The 18,540-nt window shown below is 41.6% G+C and overlaps 3 protein-coding genes across 4 annotated transcripts in view; 2 read left to right on the top strand and 1 right to left on the bottom strand.

The window, feature by feature from the left end:
- Window positions 1–550: 550 nt before the first annotated feature.
- Window positions 551–5,875, bottom strand: LOC110505783 (class I SAM-dependent methyltransferase). Its single transcript, XM_021585219.2, has 8 exons — window positions 5,706–5,875; window positions 5,470–5,591; window positions 4,697–4,835; window positions 2,211–2,332; window positions 1,952–2,062; window positions 1,736–1,842; window positions 1,070–1,160; window positions 551–946 (listed from the first exon to the last, which is right to left on the bottom strand). The coding sequence occupies exons 1-8, from the start codon at window positions 5,800–5,802 to the stop codon at window positions 830–832; spliced, it is 906 nt and encodes a 301-aa protein (XP_021440894.1). The 5' UTR covers window positions 5,803–5,875; the 3' UTR covers window positions 551–829.
- A 209-nt stretch (window positions 5,876–6,084) lies between these two features.
- Window positions 6,085–14,179, top strand: LOC110505785 (signal recognition particle 54 kDa protein). 2 transcript variants are annotated; one of them, XM_021585221.2, is made up of 17 exons: window positions 6,085–6,202; window positions 6,594–6,707; window positions 6,807–6,904; window positions 7,055–7,146; window positions 7,234–7,318; window positions 9,265–9,369; window positions 9,478–9,544; window positions 9,648–9,705; window positions 9,880–10,030; window positions 11,591–11,739; window positions 11,879–11,979; window positions 12,075–12,161; window positions 12,303–12,376; window positions 12,623–12,731; window positions 12,844–13,014; window positions 13,281–13,376; window positions 13,618–14,179. In XM_021585221.2, the coding sequence occupies exons 3-17, from the start codon at window positions 6,827–6,829 to the stop codon at window positions 13,707–13,709; spliced, it is 1,515 nt and encodes a 504-aa protein (XP_021440896.1). In that variant the 5' UTR covers window positions 6,085–6,202; window positions 6,594–6,707; window positions 6,807–6,826; the 3' UTR covers window positions 13,710–14,179. The 2 variants fall into 2 exon arrangements, with proteins under 2 accessions (XP_021440896.1, XP_036818903.1); XM_036963008.1 differs by having other exon boundaries at window positions 6,098–6,202; window positions 6,594–6,643.
- A 122-nt stretch (window positions 14,180–14,301) lies between these two features.
- Window positions 14,302–18,540, top strand: part of LOC110505784 (protein transport protein Sec23A) — a 40,305-nt gene continuing 36,066 nt past the window's right edge. The window contains exons 1-2 of the mRNA XM_021585220.2: window positions 14,302–14,443; window positions 17,997–18,230. Of these exons, the coding sequence (XP_021440895.1) occupies window positions 18,010–18,230 (221 nt within the window). The 5' untranslated portion in view covers window positions 14,302–14,443; window positions 17,997–18,009. The remainder of the gene's footprint in view (window positions 14,444–17,996; window positions 18,231–18,540) is intronic.

The raw sequence follows: 18,540 nt of genomic DNA on the forward strand, positions 1-18,540 counted from the left end.
CAGCTTGTGTCATATTTCAATAAACAGACTGAAAAAGTGACTGAAGGCCAATGTTCAACAATGGTGTCATGTTTACTATAACATGACTGCATTTTTTATTTGACCTTTATTTAACTAGGCAAGTCAGTTAACAGTTAAGAACAAATTCTTATTTTCAATGACAGCCTAGTGGGTTAACTGTTCAGAGGCAGATTTGTACCTTGTCAGCTCAGGGGGTTTGAACTTGCAACCTTCCGGTTACTAGTCCAAAGCTCTAACCACAAGGCTACCCTGCCGCCCCGTATGCATGATGCCTGTCTGGTGTAGTTAGAGAGCCTCATAACTAAGGTGCAAAATCCATCAAAGAGATTGTAATTACAATTGCCACAGAGTCCAAAATGAAACACTATTAAAGCGCTGCAAAAGAGATGTGATGCCATGCTGTTGGTAAAGAAGGCAACACAGAAGTTCCTCAGAGCTGGTGCCATTTAATAGCCACTTTCTGCTGTAATTATGCTACCCTCCCATGCTTCCTGTTTCAGAGGGGAACATACAAGAACCATCAGGCAAATGTTTTAACTACTCATTTACTACAGTATTTCAGACATTGGTCAAACATTTTCTGTAAAAAGGCTGACAAATCATTCACTGAACTGCAAAGTACATAACATTATCAGAGTGATATTTGGGATTTCTTATCACAGATCACTCAGTCATCTTTATAGATTGTTATACCTTGAACATGATATGGTAGGGCACAGTCCTATAAGATAATCCATCTGTAATTGCAGCAGAAAGTCAATATCCAAGGGACAGAAAGTCTGAGCAGATGTTTGGTCTTCACTCAGGGTCACAGTACCCTATACAGGTGTATATTTTTGAATGCGTCCAGGTCACCGTCCTTCCCCAGATAGACGTTGTAATCCAGAGGTAGTTCCTCTACCCACTTGCTGAGGTTGATCCCTCCCTGAAGGAGGAGCACAGTACAGCAAGAGAGGTGTGCATTATGCTTGAAGTTACACATCATAGAAACATTCAATTCTCAATGTGTGGAAAACAGAAAGTTTTTACAGGCATTTTCAGTACTTACCTGATGTGAAGAAAGTGCTTCCTGGAGGCTTGGAACGGTAACCAATAGAGCACCTTTCTTGCGGAAATTGTGAACGATAAAATACCAGGCTCTACAAAAGCACGAGGATAGAGACATTAGAGCAGGGTTTCCCAAAGTCCGTCCTCGGGACCCCAAGAGGTGCACATGTTGGTTTTTGTCCTGGTACTACACAGCATCATTACCAGATACAATATATGAGGAAGATCTCAATTGCATCCTTACCCCTCTCTCCTCATCAAAACCCATTGGAGGAGGTCAGAGGGGCGGGACCTCTGGCTTTCTCATCCAATTGGTTTTGAGAAGGAGACAGGACATGAGGAGTATGCAATTGAAATCTTCCAATGACCACTTACTGCATCCTATATTGCAGCGTTTCCCAAACTTGGCCCTTGGGAGCCCAAGGGGTGCACGTGTTGGTTTTTGTCCTGGTACTACACAGCTGATTCAGATAATCATCAAGCTTTGATCATTTGAATAAGCTGTGTAGTGTTAGGGCAAAAAACAAAATGTGCACCCCTTGGGTTCCTGAGGACCGAGTTTGGGAAACGCTGCATTATAGGATAATGATATTTTCTGTTGGAAAACTTTTTGAAACGATATGTCCTAATGAATACACCCCTGGTGTGGTGTCCAAGGTTTACCTACTTAATTTGGTCATTGGGCTGTAGAAAGTACTCAAACACATTGTTCATGATGAGAACATCTGCATTCTGTAACAGGGAATCCTGAGTACTGATATCTCCATGGATGACCTGCAGAAATGTGAGACAATGAGAGAAAGCTGTGGCAATTACATTCTTTAAAAACATAAAACAAAGATCAAGATAAATAAATGTAAAATTATACTAATGATCGCTTTACCTGTATTCGGTCACTGAAGCCATACTTCTCCACAGCCATATTCTGAAGCCTGACAAACTCTGCACTGATCTCTACCCCAACAAGCCGAATTGCAGAGCTGTACAGGTACCCCTGAAGCACAACAGATGACTGGAAGAGTAAATACTTTTTTGCCAAAGAATTCATGACATTTTCCAGCAATATTTTCACATAACCTTTAACAATACATCTCAATGCCATAAATGGTTTCCCTTTCATTCCAAACCAAACTGTAATTTACCCCATAGAGTACTGCCCCTAGCCTGGAACCCACATCCACCACTAGTCTCCCAGTCAGGTCTGGTAGGACATGCTGGAAAAGGAACTGGAGCTCCAATATCGAGAAGGAGTGAGAGATGAACTCTGAGAAAATAAACATTAAAATAAACATTAATTTGACACAATGCTGCCACATGAGGGTTATAAACCCACCCTTATCTTACACATCTATGCTGAACTAAAATATGAACGCAACTAGCAACAATTTTAAAGATTTTAGTGAGTTACAGTTCATAAGGAAATCAGTACATTTACAGTGCCTTGCGGAAGTATTCGGCCCCCTTGAACTTTGCGACCGTTTGCCACATTTCAGGCTTCAAACATAAAGATATAAAACTGTATTTTTTTGTGAAGAATCAACAACAAGTGGGACACAATCATGAAGTGGAACGACATTTATTGGATATTTCAAACTTTTTTAACAAATCAAAAACTGAAAAATTGGGCGTGCAAAATTATTCAGCCCCTTTACTTTCAGTGCAGCAAACTCTCTCCAGAAGTTCAGTGAGGATCTCTGAATGATCCAATGTTGACCTAAATGACTAATGATGATAAATACAATCCACCTGTGTGTAATCAAGTCTGGCGCTACAAAGTATTAACTTTATGGGGCTGAATAATTTTGCACGCCCAATTTTTCAGTTTTTGATTTGTTAAAAAAGTTTGAAATATCCAGTAAATGTCGTTCCACTTCATGATTGTGTCCCACTTGTTGTTGATTCTTCACAAAAAAATACAGTTTTATATCTTTATGTTTGAAGCCTGAAATGTGGCAAACGGTCGCAAAGTTCAAGGGGGCCGAATACTTTCGCAAGGCACTGTAAATAAATAAATTAGGCCCTAATCTACAGATTTCACTTGACTGGGAATAAAGATATGCAACTGTTGGTCATAAATACCTTTAAAAATAATAATAATCTGGCCATTTTCTCCTTCACATGATCAAGCTGTTGATTGTGGCATGTGGAATGTTGTCTTACTCATCTTCAATGGCTGTGCAAAGTTGTTGGATACTGTCGGGATGTGGAACACTGTCGGGAAGTGAAACACGTCCACCCAGGGCATCCCAAACATGCTCAATGGGTGACATGCCTGGTGAGTATGCAAGCCATGGAATAACTGGGACATTTTCAGCATTAGGAATTGTGTACAGATCCTTGTGACATGGGGCAGTGCATTTTCATGCTGAAACATGAGATGATGGTGGCGGATGAATGGCACGCTAATGGGCCTCAGGATCTCATCACGGTATCTCTCTGCATTCAAATTGCCATCCATAAAATGCAATTGTGTTCATTGTCCAAAGCTTATGCCTACCCACACCATAACCCCACCACCCCCATGGGGCACTGTTCAGAACATTAACATCATCAAACCGCTCAACTAACACAACATCATACATGAGGTAGAGGTTGTGAGGCCGGTTGGACATACTTCCAAATTCTCTAAAACTACGTTGGAGGCGGTTTATGATAGAAATATGAACATTCAATTCTCTGGCAAAAGCTCTGGTGGACATTTCTGTATTAAGCATGTCAATTGCATGCTCTCAAAATGTGCGACATCTGTGGCATTGTGTTGTGTGATAAAACTGCACATTTTAGAGTGGCCTATTATTGTCCCAGCACAAGATGCACCTGTGTAATGATTATGCTGTTTAATACGCTTCCTGATATGCCACACCTGTCATGTTGATGGATTATCTTGGCAAAGGAGAAATGCTCACTAACAGGGATGTAAACACATTTGTGCATAATATTTGGGATAAATAATATTTTTGTGCTTATGGAACATTTATGGGATATTTTATTTCAGCTCATGAAACATGGGACCAATACTTTACATGCTGCGCTTATATTTTTGTTCAGTATGATTATTGATGGGCTTTGGGTAATTGGATTGTTGGTGAGATGGCATGATCCTTCAGAACATGTACAATGATTAACCAGGCAAGGCAAACCTTTTTTTCTTCTACTTTTTACACCTTTTTCTCCCCAATTTCGTGATATCCAATTGGTAGTTACAGTCTTGTCCTATCGCTGCAACTCCCGTACTGACTCGGGAGAGGCGAAGGTTGAGAGCCATGTATCCTCCGAAATACGACCCTGCCAAACCTCCCTGCTTCTTGACACACTGCTTGCTTAACCAAGAAGCCAGCCGCACCAACGTGTCGGAGGAAACACCGTAAAACTAGCGACCTAAGTCAGCGTGCATGTGCCTGGCCCACCACAAGGAGTCTCTAGAGCGCGGTGGGAAAAGGACATCCTGGCCGGCCAAACCCTCCCCTAACCCAGACGACGCTGGGCCAATTGTGCGCCGCCTCATGGGTCTCCGCTGGCTTCGACACTGCCTGGGATCAAACCCGGGTCTGTAGTTACGCCTGAAGCACTGCTTTGCTGTGCCATAGAGCACTGCGTCACTCGGGAGGCCCATGCTAGGCAAACCTACCCAGGGGAGCTGTTCTGTGAGTGCCACAGTTCAGGCAGTAGTTGCGGCTCATCTTGCCCTCCTCACAGAGTGTATCCACGGTGTCCTCGTCATACAGGAAAGCATCCACATGCAGTGTGGGCTGGGGTTTCTGTTGGGTCTGAATAATCAATTGATGATGAACATAATTAGTTCATTTGTGACAGTCAAAGCGATAGTACACCGAAATTACAAAATTACACTGGTTACTTACACTGTAAGCAGTCTCTGGACAAGGTATGACAGCAATCCATGCTTTGGTTTAGTTTCCCTGGACACAGTTTCCACATGCTAACATTTTAGCATTTGTGGCACAAATCCCATTCAAGCCATGGGACCGATAATACATTTTTCACACGTGTTCAAATCATCTGTGACTTTGTTCAGCTTCACAAGTTTAGATACTTTTGGATTATTTGGAGATGTGTGAAAAACAGTCCCATGACTTGATTGGGATTTGTACCACACACGTTAGCATGTGGAAACAGTTCAAGGGAAACTAAACCAAAGCATGGATTGTTGTCATACCTTGTCCATAGACTGCTTAGAGCGTAAGGAAACCAACGTAATTTTGTAATTTGGGTGAAATACCCATTTAATTACATAAAAGTCTAATTTTAAGTGTGAGTGTTTTTTTATTTTTATTCCTCTCTGAAAATAAAATACACACACCTTGCACCAAATACAAGCACTCAGCAAGTAAATTTGGCCCGGAGTAAAGATGTTGAGGAATGAAAGCAATTACAGTAACCCACCTTCTGAATAGCCAAGGACTCGGAGGAGAGCACAGCCTCCAAAGGAAGACATGCCCTAAGATCCTCAGAAATACTTTGAAGTATAACCTTTTGATTGTCAATCAATCCATCATCCACTTCATCTGCAAGAAACACAATGACTAGCTAACGTAATACAGTTAAAACATCATAATCCAACATGAACATGGGATGGTTGGTTTAGTCTTAACATAGCTAATGCCAGGGTTATTAAATACCAGAGTTTTTCATCCAGTCAATTAAACGTGGCAGGTCCTTTGAATTTACTCTGGAGAGTAATCGTACGATTTCTTTTTTTCCGTCTGAAAAGTTCATTTCAACAAATATTTTGCCACATACGATTGCTCATGCTTGAATGTATTGAACGCATGTGTAGAAAATACCGGATACGTATTTGAGATTTAAGGAGGCGCGATAATTGGAGCCCTATTAACAGTAGTGGTGAAATGGAGAGAATTTAGAATATATTATTACATTTAAAGTAACTGATATTGTAGAAATATATTGAATATTGATTTTGGCAAATTAAATGGACACGTGTTGTATGAAATTAGCGTTTACTCTAAGTAGAAAACATGACATTTCAGACGACCTTAAAATACAGGGGCTGCAAAGAAGTAAACATAACCCCGGAACTAGATAGGCATTCTGGGATATCTGGTATTGAGATGACGTTCGTTTGGTTGCTTTTCTCAAGCCAGTTGGCAAACTTTAGGTAACGATCTTCTTAATAATTATAATAATGGTAATTGAGTAGCTAGCTACTGTTTTGTAAATGTCGTAATGTTAGCACGATATCGATCCATCCATCGAATGAAATGATGATGCTGTCTTTATACGTATCATATTCTCGGAGAGCCACGGCCTCACTCGAGTTTGTCGATGCTAACGTTAACTAGCTAGAAATTTAGCTAGCGAGATAGTTTTATAAGCTGTGTGGATGCAGTCGGGTCAAAATTATCTATTATTTATGTTGTATTAGTTAACTACGGTATTTTTCTAGCTAATTCATGTCGAAAATTTATTGAAGAATTTCTGTCATGTTGTCCTGACTATATGCTAAACTAATCTCTAGATTTCACTCATTATTTTCGTTCATTGCTCAGTTAAGGAAGTCAACAACGGACGTTTGATCACCAATAAGTGTCAGTGAAAGGTGTGGAGACAAGGGGGTTCCCTCAACATTGAAGCCGAAGAGGCCTTATTTCTCAACTGATTTTGTAATTCACTTTCCATAACATTATTATCCAGCATTTAAGTGGTATAGTAGTTGGCAGTGGCTGTATAACCAAATTTGTCAATCTAAATATTTTTTATAGGTTCAACAAGACCTGCCAACATGGTGTTAGCCGATTTGGGAAGAAAAATAACCTCGGCATTGCGATCACTGAGCAATGCCACCATCATCAATGAGGAGGTATATCTAGTACCAAATCAGACTTCTTATTTTTGTACAACTTTTGGCAAAGTGTGGTTGTTAACTAAATAATAGTTACATATGTTGCCAGGTTTCAATCAAGCAAGACCATATGATATTTCTCATAGATAATGCCTTCTCTTTCTCTAGGTATTAAATGCCATGCTGAAAGAAGTGTGTGCTGCCCTCCTGGAAGCTGATGTCAACATCAAGTTGGTAAAGCAGCTCAGAGAAAATGTAAAGTAAGTAGCATTATTCAGGAACACATTGTACTGTAGTAGACAAGCTGAATTCTGTATCCTACTAATGTAATATTTTTTTGACCACAGATCATCCATTGACCTGGAGGAGATGGCCTCTGGGCTGAACAAGAGGAGAATGATCCAGCATTCTGTGTTCAAGGAGCTTGTCAAGGTCAGTGTCGGACTATTCTTATACTAGAGGTTGACCGATTAATCGGAATGACTGATTAATTAGGGCCGATTTCAAGTTTTCATAACAATCGGATATCGGTATTTATATATATATATCATTTTTAAACCTGCATATTTAGCTAAAAGAAATCCAGGTTAGCAGGCAATATTAACCAGGTGAAATTGTGTCACTTCTCTTGCGTTCATTGCACGTAGAGTCAGGGTATATGCAACAGTTTGGGCCGCCTGGCTCTTGGCGAACTAATTCGCCAGAATTCTACGTAATTATGACATAACATTGAAGGTTGTGCAATGTAACAGCAATATTTAGACGTAGGGATGCCACCCGTTAGATAAAATACAGAATGGTTCCGTATTTCACTGAAAGAATAAACGTTTTGTTTTCGAAATTATCGTTTCCGGATTCGACCATATTAATGACCTAAGGCTTGTATTTCTGTGTGTTATGTTATAATTAAGTCTATGATTTGATAGAGCAGTCTGACTGAGCGATGGTAGGCACCAGCAGGCTCGTAAGCATTCATTCAAACAGCACTTTTGTGCGTTTTGCCAGCAGCTCTTCGCAATGCTTCAAGCATTGCGCTGTTTATGACTTCAAGCCTATCAACTCCAGAGATTAGGCTTGTGTAACCGATGTGAAACGGCTAGCTAGTTAGTGGGGTGCGCGCTAATAGCGTTTCAAACGTCACTCACTCTGAGACTTGGCGTAGTTGTTCCTCTTGCTCCTCTTGCTCTGCATGGGTAACGCTGCTTCGAGGGTGGCTGTTGTCGATGTGTTCCTGGTTCGAGCACAGGTAGGAGCGAGGAGAGGGATGGAAGCTATACTGTTACACTGGCAATACTAAAGTGCCTATAAGAACATCCAATAGTCAAAGGTATATGAAATACAAATGGTATAGAGAGAAATAGTCCTATAATAACTACAACCTAAAACTTCTTACCTGGGAATATTGAAGACTCATGTTAAAAGGAACCACCAGCTTTCATATGTTCTCATGTTCTGAGCAAGGAACTTAAAACTAAAACTTTAGCTTTCTTACATGGCACATATTGCACTTTTACTTCTCCAACACTTTGTTTTTGCATTATTTAAACCAAATTGAACATGTTTCATTTATTTGAGGCTAAATTGATTTGATTGATGTATTATATTAAGTTAAAATAAGTGTTCATTCAGTATTGTTGTAATTGTCATTATTACAAATACATTTTAAAAATCGGCCAAGTAATCGGTATCGCCTTTTTTTGTTCCTCAAATAATCTGTATCTATTATAGTCGTAATCGGAAAATCATAAGCGGTCGACCTCTAATTCTTACTTCATTGTTTGTTAGTCAGTTGTTGTGGCGTGAAACTGAACGTATTGTAATACCTCCATACATTAGTATTAGTTTAATGATGGTCCAGTGTAAAGTAACTGAAGGAGTTCATTTTTGATTGAAAACTTGGGTAGATGATTGACAGTTGTTGGTGGGATTTCCTGGTTATTTTTATATTAGTGGTTTTCAAAAGTCATTTGGTCTATTGATATTCCACCGTGTTTTGTAAACTGTTTCGGCAATGTACTATACCATCAAAAGTCATTCCCCTCAAAAATTACCTTAATTGAAATAAGGGATCCAGTAGCTGTAGTCTACCTGTATTTAAAGGTTTTGATTGCTCAGCTCAATACATAATTAGTTTCACATTAGAAGGCATACCCTCGGACATGGATAATCAGCTGATCAGTTTAGATTTCATGCGGGGAGAAGACTTTCCAAGTACTTTCAGATTTCTTGTTTACACATTAAAAAAGCTTGTGTGGTTTGGAGAGGCCTGTCCCTATGTTCTCACTTCACATATCTTACAAAGATGCAATGTTTCTGTGTTTGTTGCATTTGATGCGATGGGAGTGTGTCTAAGATTTAATGTTGTGGTTGTCTCTCAGCTGGTGGATCCAGGGGTCAAGGCTTGGACACCCACAAAGGGAAAGAACAATGTCATCATGTTTGTGGGTCTTCAGGGCAGTGGGAAAACCACAACCTGTTCCAAGGTGAGCCATTCCTGGCTTTCAGCCTAAAGATATGCACATTCAGGTGGTCATTTGTCCAAAATATATTATGCCATCACTAATGTTCTGTATTGAAAACCTTTTCCACAGCTGGCGTACTACTACCAAAGAAAAGGGTGGAAAACCTGTTTGATTTGCGCTGACACTTTCAGAGCTGGTAGTTTAATTTTCAAAATGTATCTGTTTGATATTCCTTCTCAAAAGAAAGAAAATGACCTAAAAGAAAATTAAGTCAACAACATATTTTTGTGTGTGTGCAGGTGCCTTCGATCAGTTGAAGCAAAATGCAACAAAAGCCAGAATTCCATTCTATGGAAGGTATGTATGCTTTGCATTTGGTTGCTTCTCATCTGTATGTGATGCATCTCAAGTTATTTTTTTTGCTAATGTATATGGTAAGGAACCTTGATGTACAAGTACACCCCCTAGAAAGGACGCAAGTCTATTACAGGGCCTTTGCTGCATACAGTACACTAACGTTGTTAAATCCAGTTACACAGAGATGGACCCTGTCGTCATAGCTGCGGAAGGTGTGGAAAAGTTCAAAAATGAGAGCTTTGAAATAATCATTGTTGATACCAGTGGCCGACACAAGCAAGAAGATTCCCTTTTTGAGGAGATGTTGCAGGTTTCCAATGCAGTGGTAAGTAGTATTTTTGCACCACTGTGATCATCTCTCTGTCAGTCTGAGCTTTTGTATCATCATTATAAAATGTGCTTTCGGAAAGTATTCAGACCCTCTGACCGTTACAGCCTTGTTCTCAAATATATTTTTTCCCCACATCAGTCTACACACAATAGCCCATAATGACAAAGAGAAAAGTTATTTTGGGTTGGTTTGCAAAATTATTACAAATAAAAGCGGAAGTATCATATTTACATAAGTATTCAGGCCCTTTGCTATGAGACTCAAAATTGAGCTTAGGTGCATCCTGTTTCCATTGCTCATCCTTGAGATGTTTCTACAACTTGATTAGAGTCCACCTGTGGTAAATTAAATTGATTGGACATGATTTGGTAAGGCACACACCTGTCTAAGTAAGGTCCCACGGTTGACAGTGGGTGTCAGAGCAAAAACCAAGCTATGAGGTCAATGGATTTGTCCTTAGCGCTCCGAGGCACAGATCTGGGGAATGGTACCAAAACATTTATGCAGCATTGAAGGTCACCAAGAACACAGCGGCCTCCGTCATTCTTAATTGGAAGATGTTTGGAACCATCAAGGCTCTTCCTAGAGCTGGCAGCCAGGCCAAACTGAGCAGTCGAGGGAGAAGGGCCTTGGTCAGGGAGGTGACCAATAACCCGATCACTCTAGAGTTCCTCTGTGGTGGGAGAACCTTCCAGAAGGACAACCATCTCTGCAGCACTCCACCAATCAGGCCTTTATGTTGGAGTGATCAGATGGAAGCCACTGCTCTTAAAGGGGACTGACCATGAGAAACCAGATTCTCTCGTCTGATGAAACAAAAATGTAACTATTTGGCCTGAATGCCAAGCGCCGTGTCTGGAGTAAACCTGGCACCATTCCTACGGTGAAGCATGGTGATGGCAGCATGCTGTGAGGATGTTTTTCAGCTGCATTTACTGAGAGACTAGTCAAGATCGAGGAAAAGATGAACGGAGCAAAGTACAGAGATCCTTGATGAAAAAACAGGACAATGACCATAAGCACACAGCCAAGACAACACAGGAGTGGCTTCGGGACATGTCTCTGAATGTCCTTGAGTGGCCCAGCCAGAGACTGGTCTTGAACCAGATCGAACTTCTCTGGAGAGAACTGAAAATAGCTGTGCAGCAATGCTCCCCATCCAACCTGACAGAGCTTGATATGATCTACATTGAAGAGTGGGATAAACTCCCCAACTACAGGTGTGCCAAGCTTGTAGCGTCATACCCAAGAATATTCGAGGCTGTAATCGTTGCAAAAGGTGCTTCAACAAGGTACTGAGGAAAGGGTCTGTATACTTTTGTAAATGTGATATTTTATTTATGAAAACCTGTTTTTGCTTTGTCATTATGGGGTATTGGGTGTAGATTGATTGGGGGGACGGGCGACAACTTAATACATTTTAGAAAGACTAACGTTACAAAATGTGGAAAAAGTCAAGTGGCCTGAATACTTCCCGAATGCACTGTATTGCTTTAGAGAAAATGCATCAATGCATGCATGGTCTTACCCCAAGCATGTTTCTATTTCCTCCAGCAACCTGACAACATTGTGTACGTAATGGATGCCTCCATTGGCCAAGCTTGTGAAGCCCAGGCGAAGGCCTTCAAAGACAAAGTAGAAGTTGCGTCCGTCATAGTGACAAAGCTGGATGGTCATGCCAAAGGTGGTGGTGCTCTCAGTGCGTAAGTACATGTCACTCTTTGTTTTGACAGTTTATCCAAGTTATTGTCAACTGAGTTTCCTTACTACTGCAGAATTCATTAACTTCATGATAATCCTGATGGTTAGGTAATGTTTCATACTCCTGTTGCCTTTTTATAGAGTGGCTGCTACTAAGAGTCCCATCATTTTCATTGGTACTGGAGAACACATTGATGACTTAGAGCCATTTAAGACACAACCCTTCATCAGCAAGCTACTGGGTAAACTGTTTTCCCTTTTGAATAATGGATCATCATAACACGTTTTACGTTATGTACAACCTGTATTGATTGAGTTGTGTGTATTTTGTCCTCAGGCATGGGAGACATTGAAGGTTTGATAGACAAAGTCAATGAACTCAAGCTGGATGACAACGAGGAGTTAATTGACAAGCTGAAACATGGTGAGAATGAGATCATCAGCTAACATACTTGTAAAACCAGCCCCATATCATAACTGACATGCAGTATGCATATGCTCTACAGTCTATAACATAGATATGCGGTATGGTTTAAGTTTATTCTAATCACCATTTGCACCACAGGTCAGTTCACTCTTCGTGACATGTACGAGCAGTTTCAAAACATCATGAAGATGGGACCTTTCGGACAGATCATGGTAAGTAAGCGGCAACCAGAATACCCAATAGGGGAAAAATCTAAGTCCCCATAGTCCCACATTCTATAGATGAAACAAGCAGATGGTCAACGTTTCAGCACAAAGACCTTTCGAAAACAATCTCAACTGTATACCCTTCCCCCTTGGTAAATAATGAATACCTAAGAATAGTTTATATTCTTCTGGTCATGTGTGGGATACATTTAAAGATGACAATGCTAATCTGACTTCTGTTAATGTCACAAGGGTATGATCCCAGGTTTCGGAACAGACTTCATGAGCAAAGGCAACGAGCAGGAGTCCATGGCTAGGTTGAAGAAACTCATGACAATTATGGACAGCATGAACGACCAAGGTAAAGATGCAATCCACTTTCATCAATAAACAACAGTAAGGGATAGAAACAAAAGGGTTATACAAAATGCGTACATGTTTTCTTCACTGGTTTCTTTCTTTGGTTTTTGCAGAACTTGACAACAAAGACGGTGCAAAGCTCTTCAGCAAGGGGCCGAACCGAATCGCCAGAGTGGCACGCGGTTCAGGGGTTGCCACCAGGGACGTCCAGGAGCTGCTCACCCAGTACACCAAGTTTGCCCAGATGGTGAAGAAGATGGGTGGCATCAAGGGCCTGTTCAAAGGTATTAACTTTTTGCCTTTTGAAACATTACTAGTTGTCATTCTTGCTTCCTCTGTCCATGTTTCCTCCATTTCCCTCTCTCAAATCGCATAGTAGGAGGTCTGAGGGAAGGACCTTGGAGCCTCTCCTTCAATGCACTCTGTGGGGGGAGGAAACAAGGACAGGGGAAGCAAGGATTTCATGACTAGTCACGTTTCAGACACGTTTCAGCCCGGAAACAGAAGCACTGATCCAATTACACAATTTTGCACTTTTACATGTTTGCAGGTGGTGATATGTCCAAGAATGTCAACCCCTCTCAGATGGCTAAGTTGAACCAACAGATGGCAAAGATGATGGACCCAAGGGTTCTCCACCATATGGGTAGGCTTGACTTTTACAATAAGTCATTTCACATTACCCAAACTTACTTTGTTACTTTGAGCATGGTCGGTCCAAACGTAATGACATAGATGTGATATAGACTGCAGAATCGCTGATCTACAAATCACCTTGCAACCCAAATAACCTTTATTTGATCATGTTTAGCGACTCTGCCTCTCTGCCTTGCTCTAGAGTTTAACTGATCCCCCTGAAACACTCTGATTATCATTTGTCTCTTCAGGTGGAATGTCTGGTCTCCAGTCCATGATGAGACAGTTCCAACAGGGTGCAGCTGGCAACGCGAAAGGAATGATGGGATTCAACAATATGTGAACCACTGAGCCTTAACCCGGTTAAATAAAAGGTTGTCATTTGGATTTAGCAAGAAGGAGATGCAAGTTATTTTGCCTCTAATATAATTAATTACAATGTTTGTGTATAAAATTATGCAGAGGCTTATTTACTTATCAGGATAAATCAAAAGAAGTTCTGTGATTTTTACACTAATTGTAAAATAGGCACAAAAGATGCATAAATGATGGGATTATGAAGCTTGTCCTCAGTTATGTTCATTAGGCACCAAACAGAAGAAAATAGACTTCAATCCGGAGTCACTATTGGACTTGTCCAATAAGATACCCTAATTTGTGTTTTTAATTGCAAAACAACTTAAAATGTTTTCCGGTGTACCCTAATGAACCCAACCAAGATTTGGAGATGTTGTAAAGGATATGCTGAAATTAGTTGGACATTTTTTGTTGTTGTCATAATGTAATAAAATTTGTATTGCAATGTTTTAAAAAGCCAGTGTCTCCTTTTCTCTGTTTGGTTGATCAATGATTGTCGTAGTTGTCAATCATATGTGTTATCGCTCTAGCAATGAAACTCTTGCCATAAAGATTAGACCACATCCTCAAAGGTGGGTGAGGGGCTATGATTGGACACCTCTTGACGTGGCATTACTCCTCGCAGCCATGTTGTTTGCTACGTTGTCAGCCAACGTTGTGCTTGGCGCTGTTCACTGTCACTACAGTACGTAGCAGAGTCAACCAGTCTGAGGACATCAGGTAAATATTCAAATGTGCTACTATTTGCTGTAATTATTGACTAAGACATATGTTTGGGATATGTGTATTACGTAATGCATTTTGGATGTAATACTTAAGTTACAGTTGTGTAGCGGTTTAGCGAGCTGAGCAGAGTGAATAATTATTTTTTATTTTTTTACGTTTCATTCGCCGGTCGATCCGCTAACTGAAGCTAAATTAGATAGCCAACGTTAGCTGGTTGTTAACATGGTGAATGCAATTTATTCTATTTAGCTAGCTTGTCTACTTTTTGGGTTGGCTATCTTTTTTTGTGATGTGATTTTCTCTCCTGAAATCTATTTAACAATTGTAATTGTTTTTGGCGTGCCCTTGTTAGCTACTGTATCTAGCTAATGTTGTTGTTGTACAGAGACTGGTTGTTCATTCAATCAAAATAGCTTTGCTGGTAATCCAGCATCCGTTTGTAAAGCCTTTTGATTGAGTCACCATTTGTATTTATTAGGGATCCCCATTACAGTTGTTCCTGCCAAGGCAACAACTACTAGGTTCAAACACATTAAGGCACATAACACAAAAGATAAAACAGTACATGATAACACTACACTACATATCTACAATACAAAATGTGTAACGCCACCATACAATAATATTACAATGTACGTGTGTGTAGAGTATTTGATTCAGGTCAGATACTTAACTAGCTAGATAAAAGCCCAATACAGTGAGTGTTTCCATTTTGAAAGACCTTTTAACTATTAAGGAATTGTGAACATTTGCATATCTGATAGAATCTCATCAGGTCAAATATTGTGACTTCAGGAGACCGCAAAGGTTAGTGATAGTTCAATACAATGAACTTACTACTAGCTGGCACCACTATGCATTCACTAGCATTGAATGAGCTGTATTCCGCCATAAGCGAACAAGAAAACGCTCACCCAGACGCGGGGCTCCAAGTACCCGGGGACTTTAATTCAGGGAAACTTAAATCAGTTTTATCAAATTTCTATCAGCATGTTAAATGTGCACCCAGAGGGAAAATAACTCTGGACCACCTATACTCCACACACAGAGATGCATACAAAGCTCTCCCTCATCCCTCCATTTGGCAAATCTGACCATAATTCCATCATCCAGATTCCTGCTTACAAGGAAAAATTCAAGCAGGAAGCACTAGTGACTAGATCAATAAAAAAGTGGTCAGATGAAGCAGATGCTAAGCTACAGGACTGTTTTGCTAGCACAGACTGGAATATGTTCCGGGATTCCTTTAATGGCATTGAGGAGAACACCATATCTGTCATTGGCTTCATCAATAAGTGCATCAATGACATCGTCCCCACAGTGACTGTACGTACATACCCCAACCAGAAGCCATGGATTACAGGCAGCATCCGCACTGAGCTAAAGGCTAGAGCCACAGTGGCTAAAGGCCACAGCCGATGTGAGTAAGACCTTTAAACAGGTCAACATTCACAAGGCCACAGAGCCAGACTGATTACCAGGACGTGTACTGCGAGCATGCGCTGACCAACTGGCAAGTGTCTTCACCGACATTTTCAACCTCTCCCTGTCGGAGTCTATAATACCAACATGTTTTAAGCAGACCACCATAGTGCCTGTGCCCAAGAACACTAAGATAACCTGCCTAAATGACTACCGACCCGTAGCACTCACATCTGAAGCCATGAAGTGCTTTGAAAGGCTGGTCATGGACCACATAAACACCATCATTCCAGAAACCCTAGACCCACTCCAATTCGCATACCGCCCCAACATATCCACAGATGATGCAGTCTCTATTGCTCTCCACATTGCCCTTTCCTACCTGGACAAAAGGAACACCTATGTGAGAATGCTATTCATTGACCACAGCTCAGCGTTCAACACCATAGTGCCCTCATAGCTCATCAATAAGCTAAGGACCCTGGGACTAAACACCTCCCTCTGCAACTGGATCCTGCACTTCCTGACGGCCACCCCCAGGTGGTAAGGGTAGGTAACAACACATCCGCCACGCTGATCATCAACACAGGGGCCCATCACCCATCAGGGGTGCGTGCTCAGCCCCCTCCTGTACTCCCTGTTTAATCAGGACTGCACGGCCAGGCACGACTCCAACACCATCATTAAATTTGCAGATGACAACAGTGGTAGGCCTGATCACCGACAACAACGAGACAGTATATAGGTAGGAGGTCAGAGACCTTGCCGTGTGGTGCCAGGACAACAACCTCTCCCTCAACGTGATCAAGAGAAAGGAGATGATTGTGGACTACAGGAAAAAGAGGACCGGGCACGCCCCCATTCTCATCGACGGGGCCTGCAGTGGAGCAGGTTGAGAGCTTCAAGTTCCTTGGTGTCCACATCACCAGCAAACTAACATGGTCTAAGCACACCATGACAGTCGTGAAGTGGGCACGACAAAACCTATTCCCCCTCAGGAGACTGAAAGTATTTGGCATGGGTCCTCAGATCCTCAAAAGGTTCTACAGCTGCACCATCGAGAGCATCCTAACTGGTTGCATCACTGCCTGGTATGGCAACTGTTCGGGCTCCGACCACAAGGCACTGCAATGGGTAGTGCGAACGTCCCAGTACATCACTAGGGCCAAGCTTCCTGCCATCCAGGACCCCCATACCAGGTGGTGTCCGAGGAAGGCCCTAAAAATTGTCAGACTCCAGCCACTGTAGTCATAGACTGTTCTCTCTGCTACCACAAGGCAAGCGGTACCGGAGCGCCAAGTCTAGGTCCAAGCAGCTTCCAATTAAGTTTCTAGCCCCAAGCCATAAGTCTCCTGAACATCTAGTCAAATGGCTACCCAGAGTATTCGTATTGCCCCCCCTCCACTCTCCATACCACTGCCACTCTCTGTTGTCATCTGTGCAATAGTCACTTTAATGAACTCTACCTACATGTACATACTACCCCAACTAACCGGTACCCCCGCACATTGACTCTGTACCGGCACCCCCCTGTATATATATATATATATATTTTTTTTTTTTACCGCTGCTCTTTAATTACTTGTTACTTTTATTTCTTATTCTTATCCGTATTTTTTGAAACTGCACTGTCGGTTCACTGTAAGGTCTACACCTGTTGATTGGACTTCTATTCAGATTCAGTGTGTTTTCAAAGTAAATTATTTTGAACATTTGATCAGACAGTGGGTGAAGAAGTGGGTCACAGTCAGGATCACATTCTGTACCTTAGCCAGGTTCTAGTCATGACTTTTAGAGCCATTTTTTTGCCCTATTTAGAAGTAAGCCAGAATTTCCCATAGCATAGGTTACATCATATTTGACTGCATTTCCACTACCAGTATATATGACACATTCAAATTGGAAGTAAACATGCTGGAGTGTAACATTATGCTCAAAGTCCAAAAGGGTATCTCAGGACACTGCAATGGTAAAAAGTCAGGCAATTATAAAAAGATAATATTATGAGACTCCTTGCAGTGCAGTGGACTATTATATAATTAATGCTATGTTGAAATATCAAATGGAATCATTACCATAAATGTATAGCCTATATTTCTATAACACGCCTTTCTCTCCTTCTCAGTCTGTAGGGTGGAATGGCGACCTTCCCAGAGTTTATCGCCCAGAATGAGGAGCGTGATGGGGTGCGTTTCAGCTGGAACGTCTGGCCCTCCAGTCGTCTGGAGGCCACCCGCATGGTGGTCCCCGTGGCCTCTTTGTTCACCCCCCTGAAGGAGCGCCCAGACTTGCCCCCCATCCAGTATGAGCCTGTGCTGTGTAGCAGGGCGACCTGCCGCGCTGTCCTTAACCCGCTCTGGTGAGACAACGATACTTTTTCACTTTTGTATTTTTCACGTTTCAAATAAAGCAGATATACACTACACTCGGTGGCCCATTTATTAGGCACACCCATCTCGTACTGTGTCGGACCCCCCCTTTGCCTACAGGACAGCCTGAATTATTTGGGACATGGAAACGCTGCTCAACTGGTATCAAGGGATCTAACGTGTGGCAGGAAAACATTCCCCACACCATCCCACCAGCCTGTACCTTTGACACAAGGCATGAGTGGCCATGGACTTATGATGCTTATGCTAAATCCTGGCTGCCATCAGCATGACACAATA

Source organism: Oncorhynchus mykiss, chromosome 25 (assembly GCF_013265735.2).
Source record: "Oncorhynchus mykiss isolate Arlee chromosome 25, USDA_OmykA_1.1, whole genome shotgun sequence".
NCBI classification, from domain to species: Eukaryota; Metazoa; Chordata; class Actinopteri; order Salmoniformes; family Salmonidae; genus Oncorhynchus; species Oncorhynchus mykiss.

Coding starts and splice junctions, on each gene's coding strand:
- LOC110505783 (XM_021585219.2), bottom strand. CDS start 5,802: ATGAACTTTTCAGACGGAAAAAAAGAAATCGTACGATTACTCTCCAGA. Junction 5,592..5,705: donor TGACTGGATGAAAAACTCTG/GTATTTAATAAC, acceptor TGTTTCTTGCAG/ATGAAGTGGATGATGGATTG. Junction 947..1,069: donor AAGCACTTTCTTCACATCAG/GTAAGTACTGAA, acceptor CTCCTCCTTCAG/GGAGGGATCAACCTCAGCAA.
- LOC110505785 (XM_021585221.2), top strand. CDS start 6,827: ATGGTGTTAGCCGATTTGGGAAGAAAAATAACCTCGGCATTGCGATCA. Junction 6,905..7,054: donor CCACCATCATCAATGAGGAG/GTATATCTAGTA, acceptor CTCTTTCTCTAG/GTATTAAATGCCATGCTGAA. Junction 11,740..11,878: donor GGTGGTGGTGCTCTCAGTGC/GTAAGTACATGT, acceptor GCCTTTTTATAG/AGTGGCTGCTACTAAGAGTC.